Source organism: Parus major, chromosome 2, assembly GCF_001522545.3.
Source record: "Parus major isolate Abel chromosome 2, Parus_major1.1, whole genome shotgun sequence".
Lineage (NCBI taxonomy): Eukaryota > Metazoa > Chordata > Aves > Passeriformes > Paridae > Parus > Parus major.
This window is the reverse complement of record NC_031769.1, coordinates 149689158-149704883: the sequence shown is the minus strand read 5'-3', so window position 1 is coordinate 149704883 and position 15726 is coordinate 149689158. Positions and strand designations below refer to the sequence as shown.

At 46.4% G+C, this 15726-nt stretch overlaps 1 protein-coding gene across 2 annotated transcripts in view; it reads left to right on the top strand.

The window, feature by feature from the left end:
- The window catches only part of ZC3H3 (zinc finger CCCH-type containing 3), a 126885-nt gene that overhangs the window by 37862 nt on the left and 73297 nt on the right, over positions 1–15726 (top strand). For both annotated transcript variants that reach the window (XR_004496272.1, XM_015619228.1), the window contains exon 4: positions 12320–12470. Coding sequence is in view for 1 of the 2 variants with exons in the window: in XM_015619228.1 (XP_015474714.1) it covers positions 12320–12470 (151 nt within the window). In the remaining variant the exon portion in view is untranslated. The remainder of the gene's footprint in view (positions 1–12319; positions 12471–15726) is intronic.

Below are 15726 nucleotides of genomic sequence, written 5' to 3'. Positions count from 1 at the left end.
TATTTGGTTAAATAACAAGCAAGAGCACGTGCTCTTTTCCCTGAGGCTATGGAAAAACCCTGGAGCACTGTCAATAAAAAGATTCTCTGACAGCTTCAGAAAGGAAATGAAAATTTATCAAATGTTTCCCCCCCTTGTCTGGAGCAGCTCATCAGATGTAGAGGCTGAAAAAGGGAGATTTGTTGTTCTTTTCCTTTCCCATGCTGACACCCCTGGGCGATCCCGAGGATGTGACAAAGGGAATGCTCTGCTCACCTATCACTCAGGCTCTGGAAAACTTAATTTTTTGTTGGAATGGAATCCAGATGCCCCTGGAGGTTTGGAGTCATGGAAAAAGATTGAAGGAAAGTGGTTTGGGTTGAAAGAGGCCTCAAAGATCATCTAATTCCAGCCCTCTGCCATGGACAGGGACACCTTCCATGAGTCCAGGCTGCTCCAAGCCCAGTCCAACCTGGCCTTGGCCGGATGCCGTTTCCTTCAAGCTGTGCTGGTGGAGAGGCACAGGCTGCACCATGGGATGGCACATGCTCCAGGATGATGCTCAGGGATGCAGGGATAGAAACCTGAATGTAAAGTGCTGGATCAGAGGGTAGAGGTGGGATTATGGACATTCTGGGTAAAAGAGCTTTTGCTTTCCACCAGAAATGGAATTTTTTCTTTTTTTTTTTTGTTCCTTTCTTCAATAGCAGCCTTGGATTTAGCAAATTTGGTTGGGATCAGGTGACTTGGAGGTCTAAGCTTTCCTTATTATGATGTTGTTGATCTTGGGAACTGATGAGCCACCAGTGCCAAAGCTTTCTTCTTTTCCTTTTCCTAAAAAAGTGATGTGGGCTCATCTTTGTGCCTTTATGTTTCAAAACCGTGACTGAAAGGAATCATGGAATATCCTGAGTTGGAAGGGACCCACACAGGTCATCCAGTCCAACTCCTGGCCCTGCACAGGACACCCCATGAATTCCACCATGTGTCTGAGAGGATCTTGAATCAAAATTATTCCAAAGTCTTGAGGTGCTTACTTGGGATTTTCTAAGGAGGAATGGCTCTCCTGAGCCATCCATGTAGCCAATGGGAATTTCCTTCTTGTAATCCTGTTTTTCACTGGATAAATTTCAGTGACCCTGGTCCCCATGTGGATTTGATCCAAGAGAAAGTCTTGGCATTGTGTTTCCATGATTTAAGCTCCCTCTCACTGCACCCCATCCTGAAGAGGATGTTTTTTTAGGATCAGGCCTATGAGAAAATTCCATCTCAGGTGAAGGAATGGTGGTTTTGGGTCGTTTAAGTCCTACTGGTCAAATCCTTAAGTTCTGCCCATGGAATGGGATGGTGATTAAGGTTTGGGTGTCTCTTGGTGCCATCCAACCCCATGCTGAGCATGCAATGCCGTTGGATTCTTTCTCCTCCAGCACAGCTGAAGCCGTGGTCTTTGGGGAGGTGGGAGAAGTGGATGAGTGCCAAAACCATCCAGCTGGATCACGCAAATGGGCAATCCAAGGAAATCAACCACATGCCCTGATGCTTGTGCACAGCTTAGGCTGTGAAATTCCTTATTTATAGGAACTTAACGGATCCTGTAACGGCTTCAAGCAGATGAACACATTTCTTTAAAGCAACAGCAATGTTCTTCCTCCTCGAGGGGGAAAGTTTTAACTGAAAGAGGGACGATGTAGAGCAGAAATAAGGAAGAATTCTTCCCTGTGAGGGTGGTGAGGCCGTGGCACAGATTGCCCAGAGAAGTTTTGTCCACCCCATCCCTGGAAGTGTCCAAGGCCAGGTTGGATGGAGCTTGGAGCAACCTGGGACAGTGAAAGGTGTCCCTGCCTATGGTAGAGCTTCAGAACTGGATGATCTTCAAGGTCTCTTCCCATCCAGATCCTTCTGGGATTCTCTGAAGTCGCTTTGAAGGGAAAGAGCTGGGATAGAAACAGCACTGAACAGACTGCACATGTTTTCCTCTTCTTCCTTCCCATCCATCCTGAGCTTTGTCGAGCGATGGATAAAAAGGGGGGAAAAAAAACAACCAACCCACCCACAATAATCTATAGCAACTGTCAGCCAGCAAACTACTCCCATTTCATAGGGATAGGTTGGATGTCAGCACGGGATCGATGGCTCTCGCGCTGTAATTATAAAAACTCGTGGGTTGTGTTGCTTGAGTGAGTTTGGGAAGAGTAGGGTCTCAATCTTCCCTCTAATGGGGCTTTGGCAGTCGGTGGCGCAGTGGCTTCGTCTTAGTCTGACAGTGTTGTCATTAAACACCAGGTAGCGTGGAACAACAGGGAACACGGCTCCGGAGCGGCCGGGAACACGCGGCTTTGACAGGAGTGATTTGTCATCGAGGAGCTGCCCAAACTCCTGAGCCTGGAATACGGGCGGCTGCTTAAAGTGACTTATTGCCCCTGTCGGCGGCTGCAGTTGTGATTTGATAATCGGTAAATGTTTGTCAAAGATGAATTCCCTCCCTGATGCAGTGCAGTGCTGGAAAAGCAAATGAAAAGCAGGGAAAAAGAACATATTGGATGGATTAAAGACTAGGGCAGGATAAGGGTGATGGAAACAACAGGTTTCCCTGTTAACTTGGCATCCTTCCTTCAGAAAGGTGAAGTGTCGAGGCTTGGGACACTGGGATGGGGACTCACTGTCAACATCAGTGCTGGGGGACCGGGAGTGTTGTGACATTAATTCCATTTCAAGAAACATTTCTTTGTGGACAGGGTTGTTAAGCATTGGAAAATTGCCCAGGGAGGTGGTGGAGTCCCCATCCCTAGAGGGGTTCAAGGAATAACTGGATGTGGCACTCAGGGCTCTGGTCTGGGTGACAAGGTGGGGATTGATCAAAAATTGGACTTGATGATCTTGGAGGTCTTTTCTAGCTTTAATGATTCTGTGATTATAAAGAGTGTTTTTTTTTTCCAGATTTCAGACATCCTGTAGCTCTACTTGGTCTTGAGGGACTGAGGCTGAGGTGGAGCAATGGTTCTCCTTTGCTTAACCACATGGAATCATGGAATGGTTGGAGCTGGAAGAGACTAAAGATAATCTCATTCCAACCCCACCTTCCATGGTCAGGGGACCACTGTGGTGTATCTGACTTTAGTTCTGTTCTCCTCTGTCCGGCAGTTTTCAAGAGTGCTTTTTTGGTAAAGAAAACAATGTCCTGATTGTTTCTTTCCATGGATGTGATGCTTTTCTGGCTTTTTGGCAAATAGCTCCATTGGCAAACCCGTGTGCACCTACTCAGTGGTTACAACTTGTAGTTGAATCCCTTTGTTTCTCGTTGGGATGGATTTTGAGCCTGTCCATCACCTGCTTTATATCAAAGTTTAGAAAGCAGAATTAAAGGATTCTTAATGAACCTTATGCCTGCAAAGTTTTCCTCCCATCTCCCTGAGTTTATCCAAGTTCCTCTGCTGAATGCCAGAGTCAGGTCAGGTTCTTTTCAAGTGGATACTTAGGAAGCTAAAAGCTGGGTGGCCTTCAGTTGTATAAGTGGCTTTGAGGGTGGGGAATACCTATGAGATTCAAATTTTTCCTTGTTAAATTTAAATAAAATAAAATAATAAAAAGTCAATCCTAAAGCACGAATGCAAATGGAATTCCAGCCCGCCGAGCACTCCCATCGTTTCCTGAGGCAGAGCCACCTCTCCCCGTGCCACGGTGAGGCGTGAACACGAGATCCCTGAACCCATTTGATTATAGCCGGGGTTTTTCTGGTGTCTGAAGTGCTGGAAACGATCAAGAGCAGGAAAAGTGGAGTGATTTATTAGACTCATAAAAATTCATACTTTGTTATTCCAGTTGTCTTCCATCTGCAGCTTGTTAGAACGAGCACCCCTGGCAGCTCCCGCCGTGAGGCCGGGGGGAGGAGGGCATTTATCAGCTTTCCTCCTGCCATCCCGCTCTCATTTAGAGGAATGGATCCAGCTCCTGGAAACACATTAATAATCATTCACTGAGGGAAGGGGGGAAAGAAAACCCACCACCCTCTTTTGTTATAATAATAAGGGTTGTGTTTGAACAAGGGCCGATGCTCCAGAGACCCATTCAGGCTCTTTAACACGGGCTGGAGCTGGGAAAACGGTGTTCAGAGCCTTCAGTGTGACCTCCTCTTGCCAATCCTCGTGGATAATGTGGGGTCTCCTCATCCTTGGAAGGCTCTTCTGCTCCTGTGATATTTGGAAGGGCTGTCCTGGGGCTTTTTGGCAGTGAGGTATGTGGCAGAGTTGATGGGGTTACTGGGGTTACTGGGAGGTTGGTGATGTGTTCTCCTGTCCCCACCAAGACCTTGTTGGACCCCTTTGTCTCTGCCTCTCTCCATATTTTGGGATTGGAGGGAATAAGACAGTTGTACTTGGAAAAATCACCTGGCTGTGGGAGCTGGTGGGGCTGAAGTGACCCAGACCCCCCTGGAAAACGATACAGATTGTTCTTGTGTGGATAAATGTAGGATGGCTTCGGTTGGGAAAGACCTCTGAGGTCATTGGGTTCCAACAATTCCCCCAGCACTGCCAAGGCTGCCACTAATCACATCCCCAAATGCCACATCCACACATTCTTGAACACTTCCAGGGATGGTATTCCACAAAGGATGGGATGGGTCTGGAGCACCAGGAGCAGCTGAGGGTGCTGGACAGGTTCAGCTTGGAGAAAAGGAGGCTCAGCACAGTTCCCTAACAGGAGGATGCAGGAAGATGGGGATCGGGCTCAAGAGAAAGGACAAGAGAAAATGATCTCAAGTTGTGACAACAGAGGTTTAGATTGGATATTGGAGTAAAAATTTTCTTCATGGAAAGGTGGTCAGGCGTTGGAATTAGGCTCCCTTGGCAGTGGTGGAATTACCATCCCTAGAAGGGTTAAAAAAATGTGTGGATGTGGCACTTGGGGACAAGGTTTGGTGGTGGCCTTGGCAGTGCTGAGGGAACAGTTAGACTCAATGGTCCTAGTGCTCTTTTCCAACTTAAAACATTCCTTGATTCCATGCTGGATGTTGCGGCATCCTGGGAACACCCAAACCCCAAAGACACCACATCCACTAAACCTGATCCACTAAAATCCATCCTGTATATCATCCCAGCTGCAGATGGAAGTTGGGATTGCACTAGTGGGCTGGAAAGGGATTACAGGTCCTCAGCCTTTTGAGAAGCTAATCCTGAGTGTCTTTTGCAGTCGCATTTTTCCAGGGAGTTTCTTGGAGCTCTGTGACTTTCACGTCTGCTGCTTTTCTTTCTGCTTCTGTCACACATACTGCCAGTGTTTCCTTGCTGTCGGATTTCTCCTGGCTGTGCCATCCCCAGCTTTTCCAGAGGCTCTTCTCCTCTCTCCCCTTCTTTCTTCTCAACAGCTCAGGGATCACTTTGTTCCCCCATGACATATCCACGCATGGTGGGGCTTTTCTAAACCTTTGGATTTTTGAAAGGCTCTAATAAGGTTTCTCTGGAACCTTCCCTTCTCCAGGCTGGACATTCCCAGCTCTCCCAGCTGTCTCCAGAGCAGAGGGGCTCCATCCCTTGGAGCATCTCCGTGGCCTCCTCTGGACATGCTCCAGATGCTCCACATCTGTCTGCTGTTGGACCCCAGAGCTGGATGTAGAATTCCAGACGGAATCTCACCTGAACAGAGCAAAGGGGCAGAATCCCTCCCTTTCCTGCTGCTGGAATTTTTTCCCTTTGAGTTGGGTGATGTTTTCCCACTCTGTATTTCCTGGGAACAGAAGTTCTGTATTTTTTACCTAAACCCAGGAGTTTTGGAGGCAGACCCAGACCCACAGAATTTATTTGAGCAGGCTATATGGATTTTCTCAGAGAGATTGTGAATCCCCATCCCTGGAAGTGTCCAAGGCCAGGTTGGACAGGGCTTGGAGCAACCTGGTCTGGTGGAAGATGTCCCTGCTCACGTCAAGGGTTTTGGAATAAGGTGATCTTTAAGGCCCCTTCCAATCCAAACAATTCCATGAATTTAATACTCTTCCTGCTAAGTTGGATGTTTCCTTACAGTTCATCTCCAAGTGCCAGACCCCTATGCTGCCTTGCTCCTGGTGTATTCCGTGAACTTCCTCTTTTCTGTGGTCCGATTGACATAATGGAATTAGCCAAACAGATTTGGTATTAATTTCCCAAATATTCCCAGCTGAAAGCAGTTGCCATGCTAAGCAAATTTTCCAACAGGTTTGGAGCCCTCTAAAATGTTTCAGCTCCAAATCCCACCCTTCTCCCGTCCTCTCAGTGTGACAACGGGAGCAGCTGTCCTGCTCCAGGTCCCAGGTAAAGCACTTTGGATCAATTGGATTTATTTCCTATTAAGCAGCAGTTCATGATCATAAAGCATCGTTTACACGCTGGCATAAAGAGCTGTTGCTCTTGAAAGAGCACGGAACTGAATGAGTGTGAAAATTAAATTCCCCTCTTAAACCCAAGGATGGTCCTTTTGGAAGCTGATTCCAGTCGCAACATAATTAACCTCTTGCTGTGCCATTCTGTGGGAACATATTGAACCTGCTCCGGGATAATCATCCCTAATACTGGTGTCTGCTTTCACACTGAATTCCTAACAGCATTACAGTAATCCCAAAGCTTTTGTTAACTCCAGGGACTTGGCCAAGTTGGCAGCCAGGACAAAAGGTGTCGGAGCTGCGTGGCTCAGGAGTGACGCCATCCAGGTGTGCTGGGACGGGAAACACCAGAACCGTTTGCTTTTGGTGGAGGAGCTGTGGTAGAACTTTATTCATGTTCCCCATGGATTTATCCCTGTGGAAGATCATTTCCAAATGCTTGGAGCAACCTCGTCTAGTGGAAGGTCTCTCTAGCCGGGGTAGAGGGTTGGAACTCGATGATGTTAAAGGTCCATTCCAGCCAAAACCATTCCATGATTCTTGTTTTAGCACAAATTCTCTCTATTTTTCTCAGTTTTTCCCTCTGTTGCTCTTCCCATCCACAAATTTTCTCATCCAGGGAAGCAAGTGGTGTTGGGGATAATCCCCAGAAGATTTGGGTGTTCATCCACCTCTGCACCCATTGATGAGCTGAAATCTGAGACTGGAGAAGAGAAGGATTCAGGGAGACCTTAGAGCCCCTTCCAGTGCCTGAAGGGGCTCCAAGAGAGCCAGAGAGGGACTTTGAACAAGTGAATGGAGTGACAGGACAAGGGGGAATGTGGTCCCACTGCCAGAGGACAGAGTTAGATGGGATATTGAGAAGGAATTCTTCCCTGTGAGGGTGGTGAGGCCCTGGAATGGAATTCCCAGAGAAGCTGTGGCTGCCCCTGGAACCTTGGAAATGTCCAAGGCCAGGTTGGATGGGGCTTGGAGCAGCCTGGCTCTCGGTTGACGTAAAGGGCAGTGATTTGGATTCCCAGTCCTTGTAATCTGCTGTCACAGTGGAAGTGAGGCTGATCCATCCTGGTTATCAGAGCTTCCTGTGGTGCTTCTGCTGTTGAGGTTGCTCCTGGCTGCAAACTCCTCTGCTGCCCCCAAATTTGCCCTTGGACTTTCTTACTAAAATCCTGAAAAGCTCCTCCACCACCTTCCCTTCATCCATGAGGTGGGAGACAGTGCAGAAGGATCAGATCCATTAGGAAATGGTCTTGCAGAGATTTTACAAAGAGCAGATGTGGGGGCCTCATTCCATGCCGTGACGTTTTTCATCTCAAACTCCACATGATGGAAGCCAGCAGCAAATTGTTTTGAGTCAGGGATGCCTTTTCCCATGGAAAAGAGGAAGGTGTGATCCCAGAGCATCACTGGATGCATGTGATGGTCCTGCTGCAGCCTGGGATGTCTTTGGTTGAGCGTCCTCTTCCTTCTGGGATTTGAGGATAACAATGGGTTTTGCTGAATCTTCCCTTCCACACCTGGAGCAATTTCCGTGGTAAGGGATTCATCTTCATATTGGGAAAGGTTTGCTTCCAGAAAATCTTTCATCAGAGATTTTCAGTTCTTTTTGGAGCTGCTTTGGGTTCCAAGTGTGAGTTTTTTACTCCCTGTCAGGAGGTGGGACATTCTGGTGGCTCCTTCAAACGTGTCCTGATAGTCCTTAACCTTTTTTTTTTTCCCTCCCCTCATGCCTGTTTGGAAAGAGCAATTAGGTTTTATCAGAGCTTTTTGGTCTCTGCTTTGCTTTTTTCTTTGGGGTAGTCCTGCTGCATCCCTTTAATCTCTGAGGTTTTCCCCAGCACTGGGGACGGTCCTGGCAGCGTATCCAAGGTTCAGCTTCTGCTCCCCAATTTGCATTCATCCCTGCTCCTGTCTCGCTTCCAAGTGCTGGATGATCAATGTACCTGTCACTCACTGCTTCCCGTCTCACCTCCGATCGGGATTAGCTCAGCTCAGCACTGAGCCCTGATGGAAACACACAGAAAGGGTTGTGGTGGCCAAGGATTGACAATCTCCTTGTGAGACCTTGTGGCACCCAGGTCATGGCTAACTTTAGCTCTTTTTCCCATTCCTGTGCCTGTACAAGGAGCTTTTCTATCCCTTTTGCCAAAAGCAGCAATAATCTCTTTGATTTGTGAATCTGCCCTCCGGAAGTTCCCCTTGCTTATTTAACTTCCTTTTTCCCATCAATGTTGATCAGGATTTACTCCACCAATATTGTGGTTTCCCTAATCCATCCTGAACAGCATCATCTTCCTCTTGCCTCATGGATTTAGCATGGCAGAATCATGGTTGGAAAAGCGCTCTGAGATCATCAAGTCCAAATGTTAACCCAGCACTTCCAAGGCCACATCAACACAGCTTTTAGGGGCATCTTTCACTAGATCAGGTTTCTCCAAGCCCCATCCAATCCATGGATGGGACAGCCACAACTTCTCTGGGCAACCTGTGCCAGGGCCTCCCCACCCTCACATGGAAGAATTCCTTCCCAATATTCCATCTAACTCTGCCCTCTGGCACTGGGAAGCCATTCCCCCTTGTCCTGTCACTCCATTTGCTTGTCCAAAATAATTTCCCGTCTTTCTTTTAAGCCTCCTTTAAAATAAGGTTTCTCTAGAGCCTTCTCATGTAAAATATTCCAGGACTGAACTCTTTTTATGCCCTCCCTACTTCAGCTTCCCCAGAGGGCCAATTCCTGGTACTTCTCTCAGGAAAATAAGAGAAGAAATAAGGAGCCTTGCATCCTTCCCCATTCCTAAGGGATGTGTGTGCTGGTGGCTCCTGGATCCTACCTGCTTGAAACACCCTGGTAAGAGATTTTGGCAAGAAATTCCCCATCTCAAGGTCAGCATCGGAAAAGAGGATACAGCCTCAAGTTGTACCAGAGGAAGTTTTGTTTGGCTATTAGGAAAAATTCCTTCACTGAAGGGATGCTCAGGGAAGTGGTGGAATCATCATCCCTTGTGGGATTTAAAAGCCACGTGGATGTGGCACTTGGGGACATGGCTTGGTGGTGGCCTTGGCAGCACTGGGTTGATGACCTTAGAGGTCTTTTCCAACCTTAACAATTCTACATTTAGAGTTTGCACCAGGATTTTTTTTTTCCCTGGGAACAGGAGGCGCGAGCGGCGCCCGCGGGATTCGCGGCTCTGCAGAAAGCCCCGAGCTCAGCAGCGCGCGGCCCTGGCTGATAAATGATGCTCATATCCCATTCGAATATGATGCAAGCAGTTTTTCTGTAGTTTGTCTTCCATGGCGGTAGTAAAGTTTTTAATTAGGAAAGCTAATGAGATCGATTAGTCATTAGAAGTGACCTCTGGATCGCGGCGAGGAGTGGGGATGTGTGTGCCGGGCTGATAACGGGGGACGCTGGGGTATTGTTTGTAATAAAAGCGTGAAGTGTTTGATTTGAGTGAAATGTGCCACGGGGAATACATCACGCGGAGAGGAAAAAATTACAACCCTGGGAGCCTGTAATGAAGGGAATTAAACCAACATCCTGTCTAAATAACATGATTATCTACACAAAACCCCTCAGCTAGCAAGTAATAATAGAAAACGGAGCTCTTCGGAGAGGCTCTTTGAGGAGGTGGTTAATGCCGGAGTCGCGCATCAGGCACTTTCCAAGGAGCAGCTTCGGAATGAATACACCATCCAATTACCTCTGGGAATAGAGTTTACCAGGTGCCAGCCTGTTTTGGGGAAGGAGGAGGAGGAGGGGGATGCCTGCAATAATTTGGGACCTCTCTTTCTTGTCAGGCAGGAGTTTGATGCAGTTCTGGGTTGATTGGTGGCAGCTCGAGCTTGCGTGGGGGCAAAAAAATGTTAATTATGTATTCAGCGAATTCCCAGCTTAGTTATTCCGTGATGTTGGAGTGGAGGAGGGAATGGGGCAACTTGTGCAGTTGCTGGCTGGGAAGGATGTGGGATTGTGTCTCTCATTCCTTCCCCGGTGGGATGGAAGTGCTTTGGGTACGTGGTTGGTGCTGTATCCATGAGAGGTTGTGTGTGTCCACATGCTCTGGGTGACAAAAGTGACTGAAGGCAGATTAAGGTGGGATATTAAGGAGAAATTCTTCCCTGCGAGGGTGGTGAGGCCCTGATTGCCCAGAGAAGTTTGTGGCTGCTCCATCCCTGGAAGTGTCCAAGGACAAGTTGGACAGGGTTTGGAGCAACCAGGGATAGTGGCAGGTGTCCCTGCCTGTGGCAGGGGGGGTGGAACTGGATAATTTTTAGATCCCTTCCAACCCAAACCATTCCATGAGTCCATGATTTCAGGGCAATCCCACCATCAGCGTAGCTGGGATTTCACTGTGTGTGTGGTGTTGGTCCCTGCAGGGGTTGGCACCTCTGTCCTTTTGTTGTCAACATTTCCTTGTCCTGAATACAGTTCCCTGAAGGAAAAATCTCCCAAGTTTGGTACTTGGGAGCAATTTTAATTGTAATTAGAGCTTCAGCCTTGCAGAGGCTTTAAAAGCCCACACAGAGGTTTGGTCACTGCCCTGAAGAATTTGATCTGCTATAAAAAAAAAATAAAAAATTAAAATCCTGGGATAGGGAAAGCAATGAAATCCTGCTTGCTTTCCACATTCTTTCCTCTCTCTTTTTCTTGCTTCACCTATAAAGTGACCTCTGAAGTGTCTCACTCTAAAGTGGCTTCAATTCCTTCTGTCATTGAATCATCAAATGGTTTCTACTGGAAGAGAACTTGGAAGATCCTTTAATTCCATGTTTTATCCCATGGGTTCAGATTGTGGAATGTTGCGAGCATAATCTTTATCATGAAAAATTCGTCATTTTCCTGTCATGGCAGAGCCTGGCTTTTGCCTTTTCCCCATCACCAGGGGTTATAACTTTTATGCTGAATTTGGGAATGGAAATTTGTGTTGCCTGATCCCTCCCAAAGACAACACAAGTCATCAAGTTGTTGGGAATGCTCAAGAAGGAAACTATTCCCTGTGTGGAACTGTAAAGTTGTGGATTGATGTTGCCACTGTTGAAGGGAAATGAGGGAGGTGTTCCCTTGTTTCTAGGGAATGGTGTCAGCTCTAAAATGTATTTCCCTATTTTTCCCGGTTTACCTGGGAATCCACCTTATTCTCCCTCTCACAGAGACGAACATGGGGATGGGTTTAATGTTTTCAGTGGAAATAACAATCCCACTTTTCTCCTCCCGACCTCTCTGTAATTTTAATGAGAGGATCTCCAAGAAAAACAGCCGACCCTTTAAATCAGTTATAAAACCTGGAGACCGAGGCTCAGCATGGAGTGTCAGCTTTAATTATCTGGGTAGTTACAGCTGTATGTTATAAAAGTCGGGCAATTAGGTGCATTCCTGAAAGCTTGGGGAAAAAAAACGGCTTGTGGAGGAAAACCACAGTCAAACATGTTAATTGCACAAAACATTCCGTGGAATAACCCGGGACGTAGATCATCCTGCAACATAGAGATTCCGGGAATGGGTAGGGTTGGAAGGGAGCTTAAAGCTCATCCAGTTCCCTGTCCATGGAAGGAACCTTCCATTATCCCATGTTGCTCCAAGCCCTGTCCGACTTCCACACTTCTGGGGATGAAAAACACGATGAAATTGCCAAGGATTAAGGGCATATATTTATTTCCAGTGTGGATATTAGGATCAAGGTGTTGTTGGTGAATCCACAATTGCCATGGTAGAGTTTTTGGTTGGTAAAGCCAGTTCCAAGCCCATCAGGATCTTTCTGTTACCATCAGCCATAGTGGTCCCATTCCCGAAACTTCACCCCTTTTTTCAGGTGCTACCAAGTCGGATGTAGGGCTCAAGTTGCATGTGGGACCAATGACCATTGAACTTGATGATCTTAAAGGTCTTTTGTAACCTTAAAAATTCCATGATTCTGAGTATGTTGGTGAGATCCCTTCCATATCCATCCACATCTGAATTTTAGGCCTGTTTTTCCATGTTTTTTCTCCTAGGATCCAGCTTCCACTTTGTAAAGAGCTCCCCAGCCAACAAGGTGATAAAGACGCGCTACAGGATCGTGAAGAAGAGCGTGGTGTCTCCAGCCTTATCATCCTTCACCAGCCCCATTCCCACCTGGAAGACCAGACGCCCCATGACATCCAGGTAATTCTTCCATCCCTGGAATGCAGCTGGTTGGGATGTGGGAGCCACAGGAATTCCCACGATGGCTCTTGTGTTTTTCTGTTGCATCCTCGCTGTTTAATTTGTCTCTTTGTTTGGTCTACTCTGAGTTTATTGACTTAAAGTGTAAAATCATATTAGGAATTGTGTTATCCCGAGCTGGTGCCAGCAGCTTATGCCTTTGGCTTCCTATTTATTCCCTCTTGGAATTAATTGTTTCCATGGAGCAGTTAAATAAGCTGAAAAGAGGATGAATAAATATGCAGGTGTTGGTGATGAAGGGGAGCGTGTTGGGTGCTCCAGACTTACACCAGGATGTAGGTGCTGTCCCAAACTCGCTTATTCCCAATTATCTGGATGGGTGGAATATCAGGAAACATTTTGTCACTGCCTAAAGAAGGGAAGCACTGAAGGTATCATACCCTTGAGATGGAATATTCCTAAATCCATAGAGGTGGAGATGTTTCCAGGGAGCATCTCAGAGGACAAGACAAGACCTGGAACTTGCGTAGAAGCAGTTTGTTAAAACAATTGATCCTTCAAAACAAGGTGCAATTCAAAGTGATGGGTTTGGTGAAAATACAGATTTTGGTTATTTTTAGGTCAGGAATAACTTGTTCTCCCACTGAAATGCCGGAAGGCACAGGCAGGATTTTGGGAAAAGAGAGCCTGCTCTGCTCTTCTCTGGCTTTGTTCTCCCTGCTCCAGGTGGTTTTCTCCAAAAGTCATTCTTCAGCAATGCCCTGACGATTGGTGGCTTTTATGGTAGAGCTGTGGAGGGACAAAAATTGTGGTGATTGTTTTTAAAGCCTGACTGCCTGATATTTCCCTTTAAAAGTGAATTTTGGGAATCCCAAATCGGTATCTGAAGGGAGGGTTGGTTTTGGAAGAGTTCAGGGTGCTGAAGCAAAGTATGGGATAAACAGAGAGGTTGGGAAAAAAAGCTGGGTCAATTATTTGTCTGTTTTCCAAGCTCTTTGTTGAGAAATGCCTCATCTCCTGTACTCTACTGCTCTCAAAGTGCTTCTTCCAGTATGGAAACTGAGATCTTTTTGGGCTCATGGTCAACCTTACCTGCACCACCTCCTCCTTTATTTTCATGTTCTACTTTTGCCTGTGATATTTTCCCACCTGGACATCATCCCTGAGATCCACAGATCTCCTTTTGCTCTGGGTTTTCTCCACCAATTACTGCTCCACTTGGAGGTGCCACCTCCATTTGCACATCCTTGGGACCAAATTCCTGGATTTCCCTTTCCAGAAACAAACCTGGTCATTTTTTGCCTGCTCCATCCTCCTGCAATTTCGTGGAATCTCAGAAGATGTTTGGGTGGGAAGGGACGTTGAAGATGCTTGAGTTCCAACCCCCTACCATGGGCAGGGAATACCTTCCACTATCCCAGGTTGCTCCAACCTGGCCTTGAACACTTCCAGGGATGAGGCAGCCACAGCTTCTCTGGGAAACCTCTGCCAGGGCCTCACACCCTGGAAGTGTCCCAGGCCAGATTTGGCCGTGAAATCCAAATGATTCTGTGATTTTCAGCCTTACTTAATAGAGAACAGCTCATCTTCCAGCAGTTGGGCTCACCTTCTTCCCTCACACCTTGTTACTCCAGATCTGGATGGTTGATGGATGGAGGATCCATGGTGAGAATCAAGGAGGGGAAAAGCTTCTGGCATGGAATTCAGAGCAGGAACATCCGGGATTTGTGTGGTGGCTCTTGCTGAACCCAGTGTTGATTTTCCAAGGAACAGCCTCATTCTGCCATGATTGGCTGAGATCTCCCACTTGTAGGATCATTTTCTCGGTATTAATCTCCAACTTCATTAAATTGGTGTAGTTTAGATCTTACTGCTTCAGACAAATCTTGATAAAATGCCATCAGTAAATTAAAACAATTATGTTTTAAAGAAGCCATAAATTTCTGTCTCCCAATTACCTTCACTGGGGGTGATCAATCATTTGGGCTGTCTGGAGGAAGCACATGGCAAATGCTTCTCCTGGAGTTTTTACAGAGTTTTTTCTCCATCAATCCTATCATCATCTTGGATCTGTCACAAGCAACACACCAGGATCTGCTTTTTTCCTGATTTTCTTTGCTCTTCCCAAAACAAGGAGAAACTCGGATGATGGTGGGATGCCCTTTAGTCACCTCAGTTTCATCTTTCATACTGAGTAGTCAATTATTTTTAATATTTATATTTTTCATATTAATAATCATAACGTTTTTATAATAATTTTATATTTTAATATCCTTTTGCCCTTAAGCCAGCAGTGGGAGGTCAACTGGTGGTGCTGCCCTCCAGTGCTACTCCCAAACTGTTTCCCAGCTGGCACTAAGGAGTGATTTCTTCATAGAAGTCAAGGTTTTTGGATATCTGGAAGTAATGTGCCAGGGTTTTACTTTGCTGGGACATCCAGGATGTCGCCCTTTTTGCCAATAAATCCCCAAGTCATCAGACTAAGATGAAGAGGGATGTGGCTTTGGGAAATGAGTGACAGGGAGAGTTGCTGGAGGTACCTGATGTCAGTCCCTCAGGAATTAATTCCATCCTCCCCTTCTTGCTGGGTTGCATTAAACTCGGCCCTACTGCTGACTTTTCTTCGAGGCGATAGGTGGGAGTATATTTTAAATTAATTTTACTCCACTTTTTGTAATATTTTTGTTTTAAATAGATTTATAAGCAACTCGGGGCCTATTTCTCCAAATTTATGAAGATAATTTTCACTCTCTTGATAAGGTGAAATTTACACCTGCTATTTCCATATTAATTCACATTGCTAAGTGGATCTAATTTTCTTCCGTTCTTCTATCTGGTGAGTGTGGCCTTTCCTAATGCAATTTCCCCTTCACTAAATCACTGTGATCGGGAGTCATGATCGAGTTAAATTAACTTAAATTAATTTACTTAATAAGAGCTCCAGATCATTGTGAATGAGGTTAAGATTTATTGATTCTCCTTTTCACTCCTTCCCCTTATCTCCCGCGGCTTTGCTGGGAGCACAGCTCACAAGGGCTACGATTTGCTGGCCTTAAATTTTGGTTGCTCCTGGTGACATTGAGGTTGGCCGTCCCTTAAAAATCCTGGAGGGAGATGTTCTCTCTCCTCACAGCCTCCCTCTGCTGGGAAAGGGATGAGGGATTTGCCATGGAGGAGTTGGGATGGATGAAGCATCGTGCAGAGATTTGGCAGTGGTGCTTCTCCTTCTTCCGACCTCTTTCCATGGTCTGCGTGG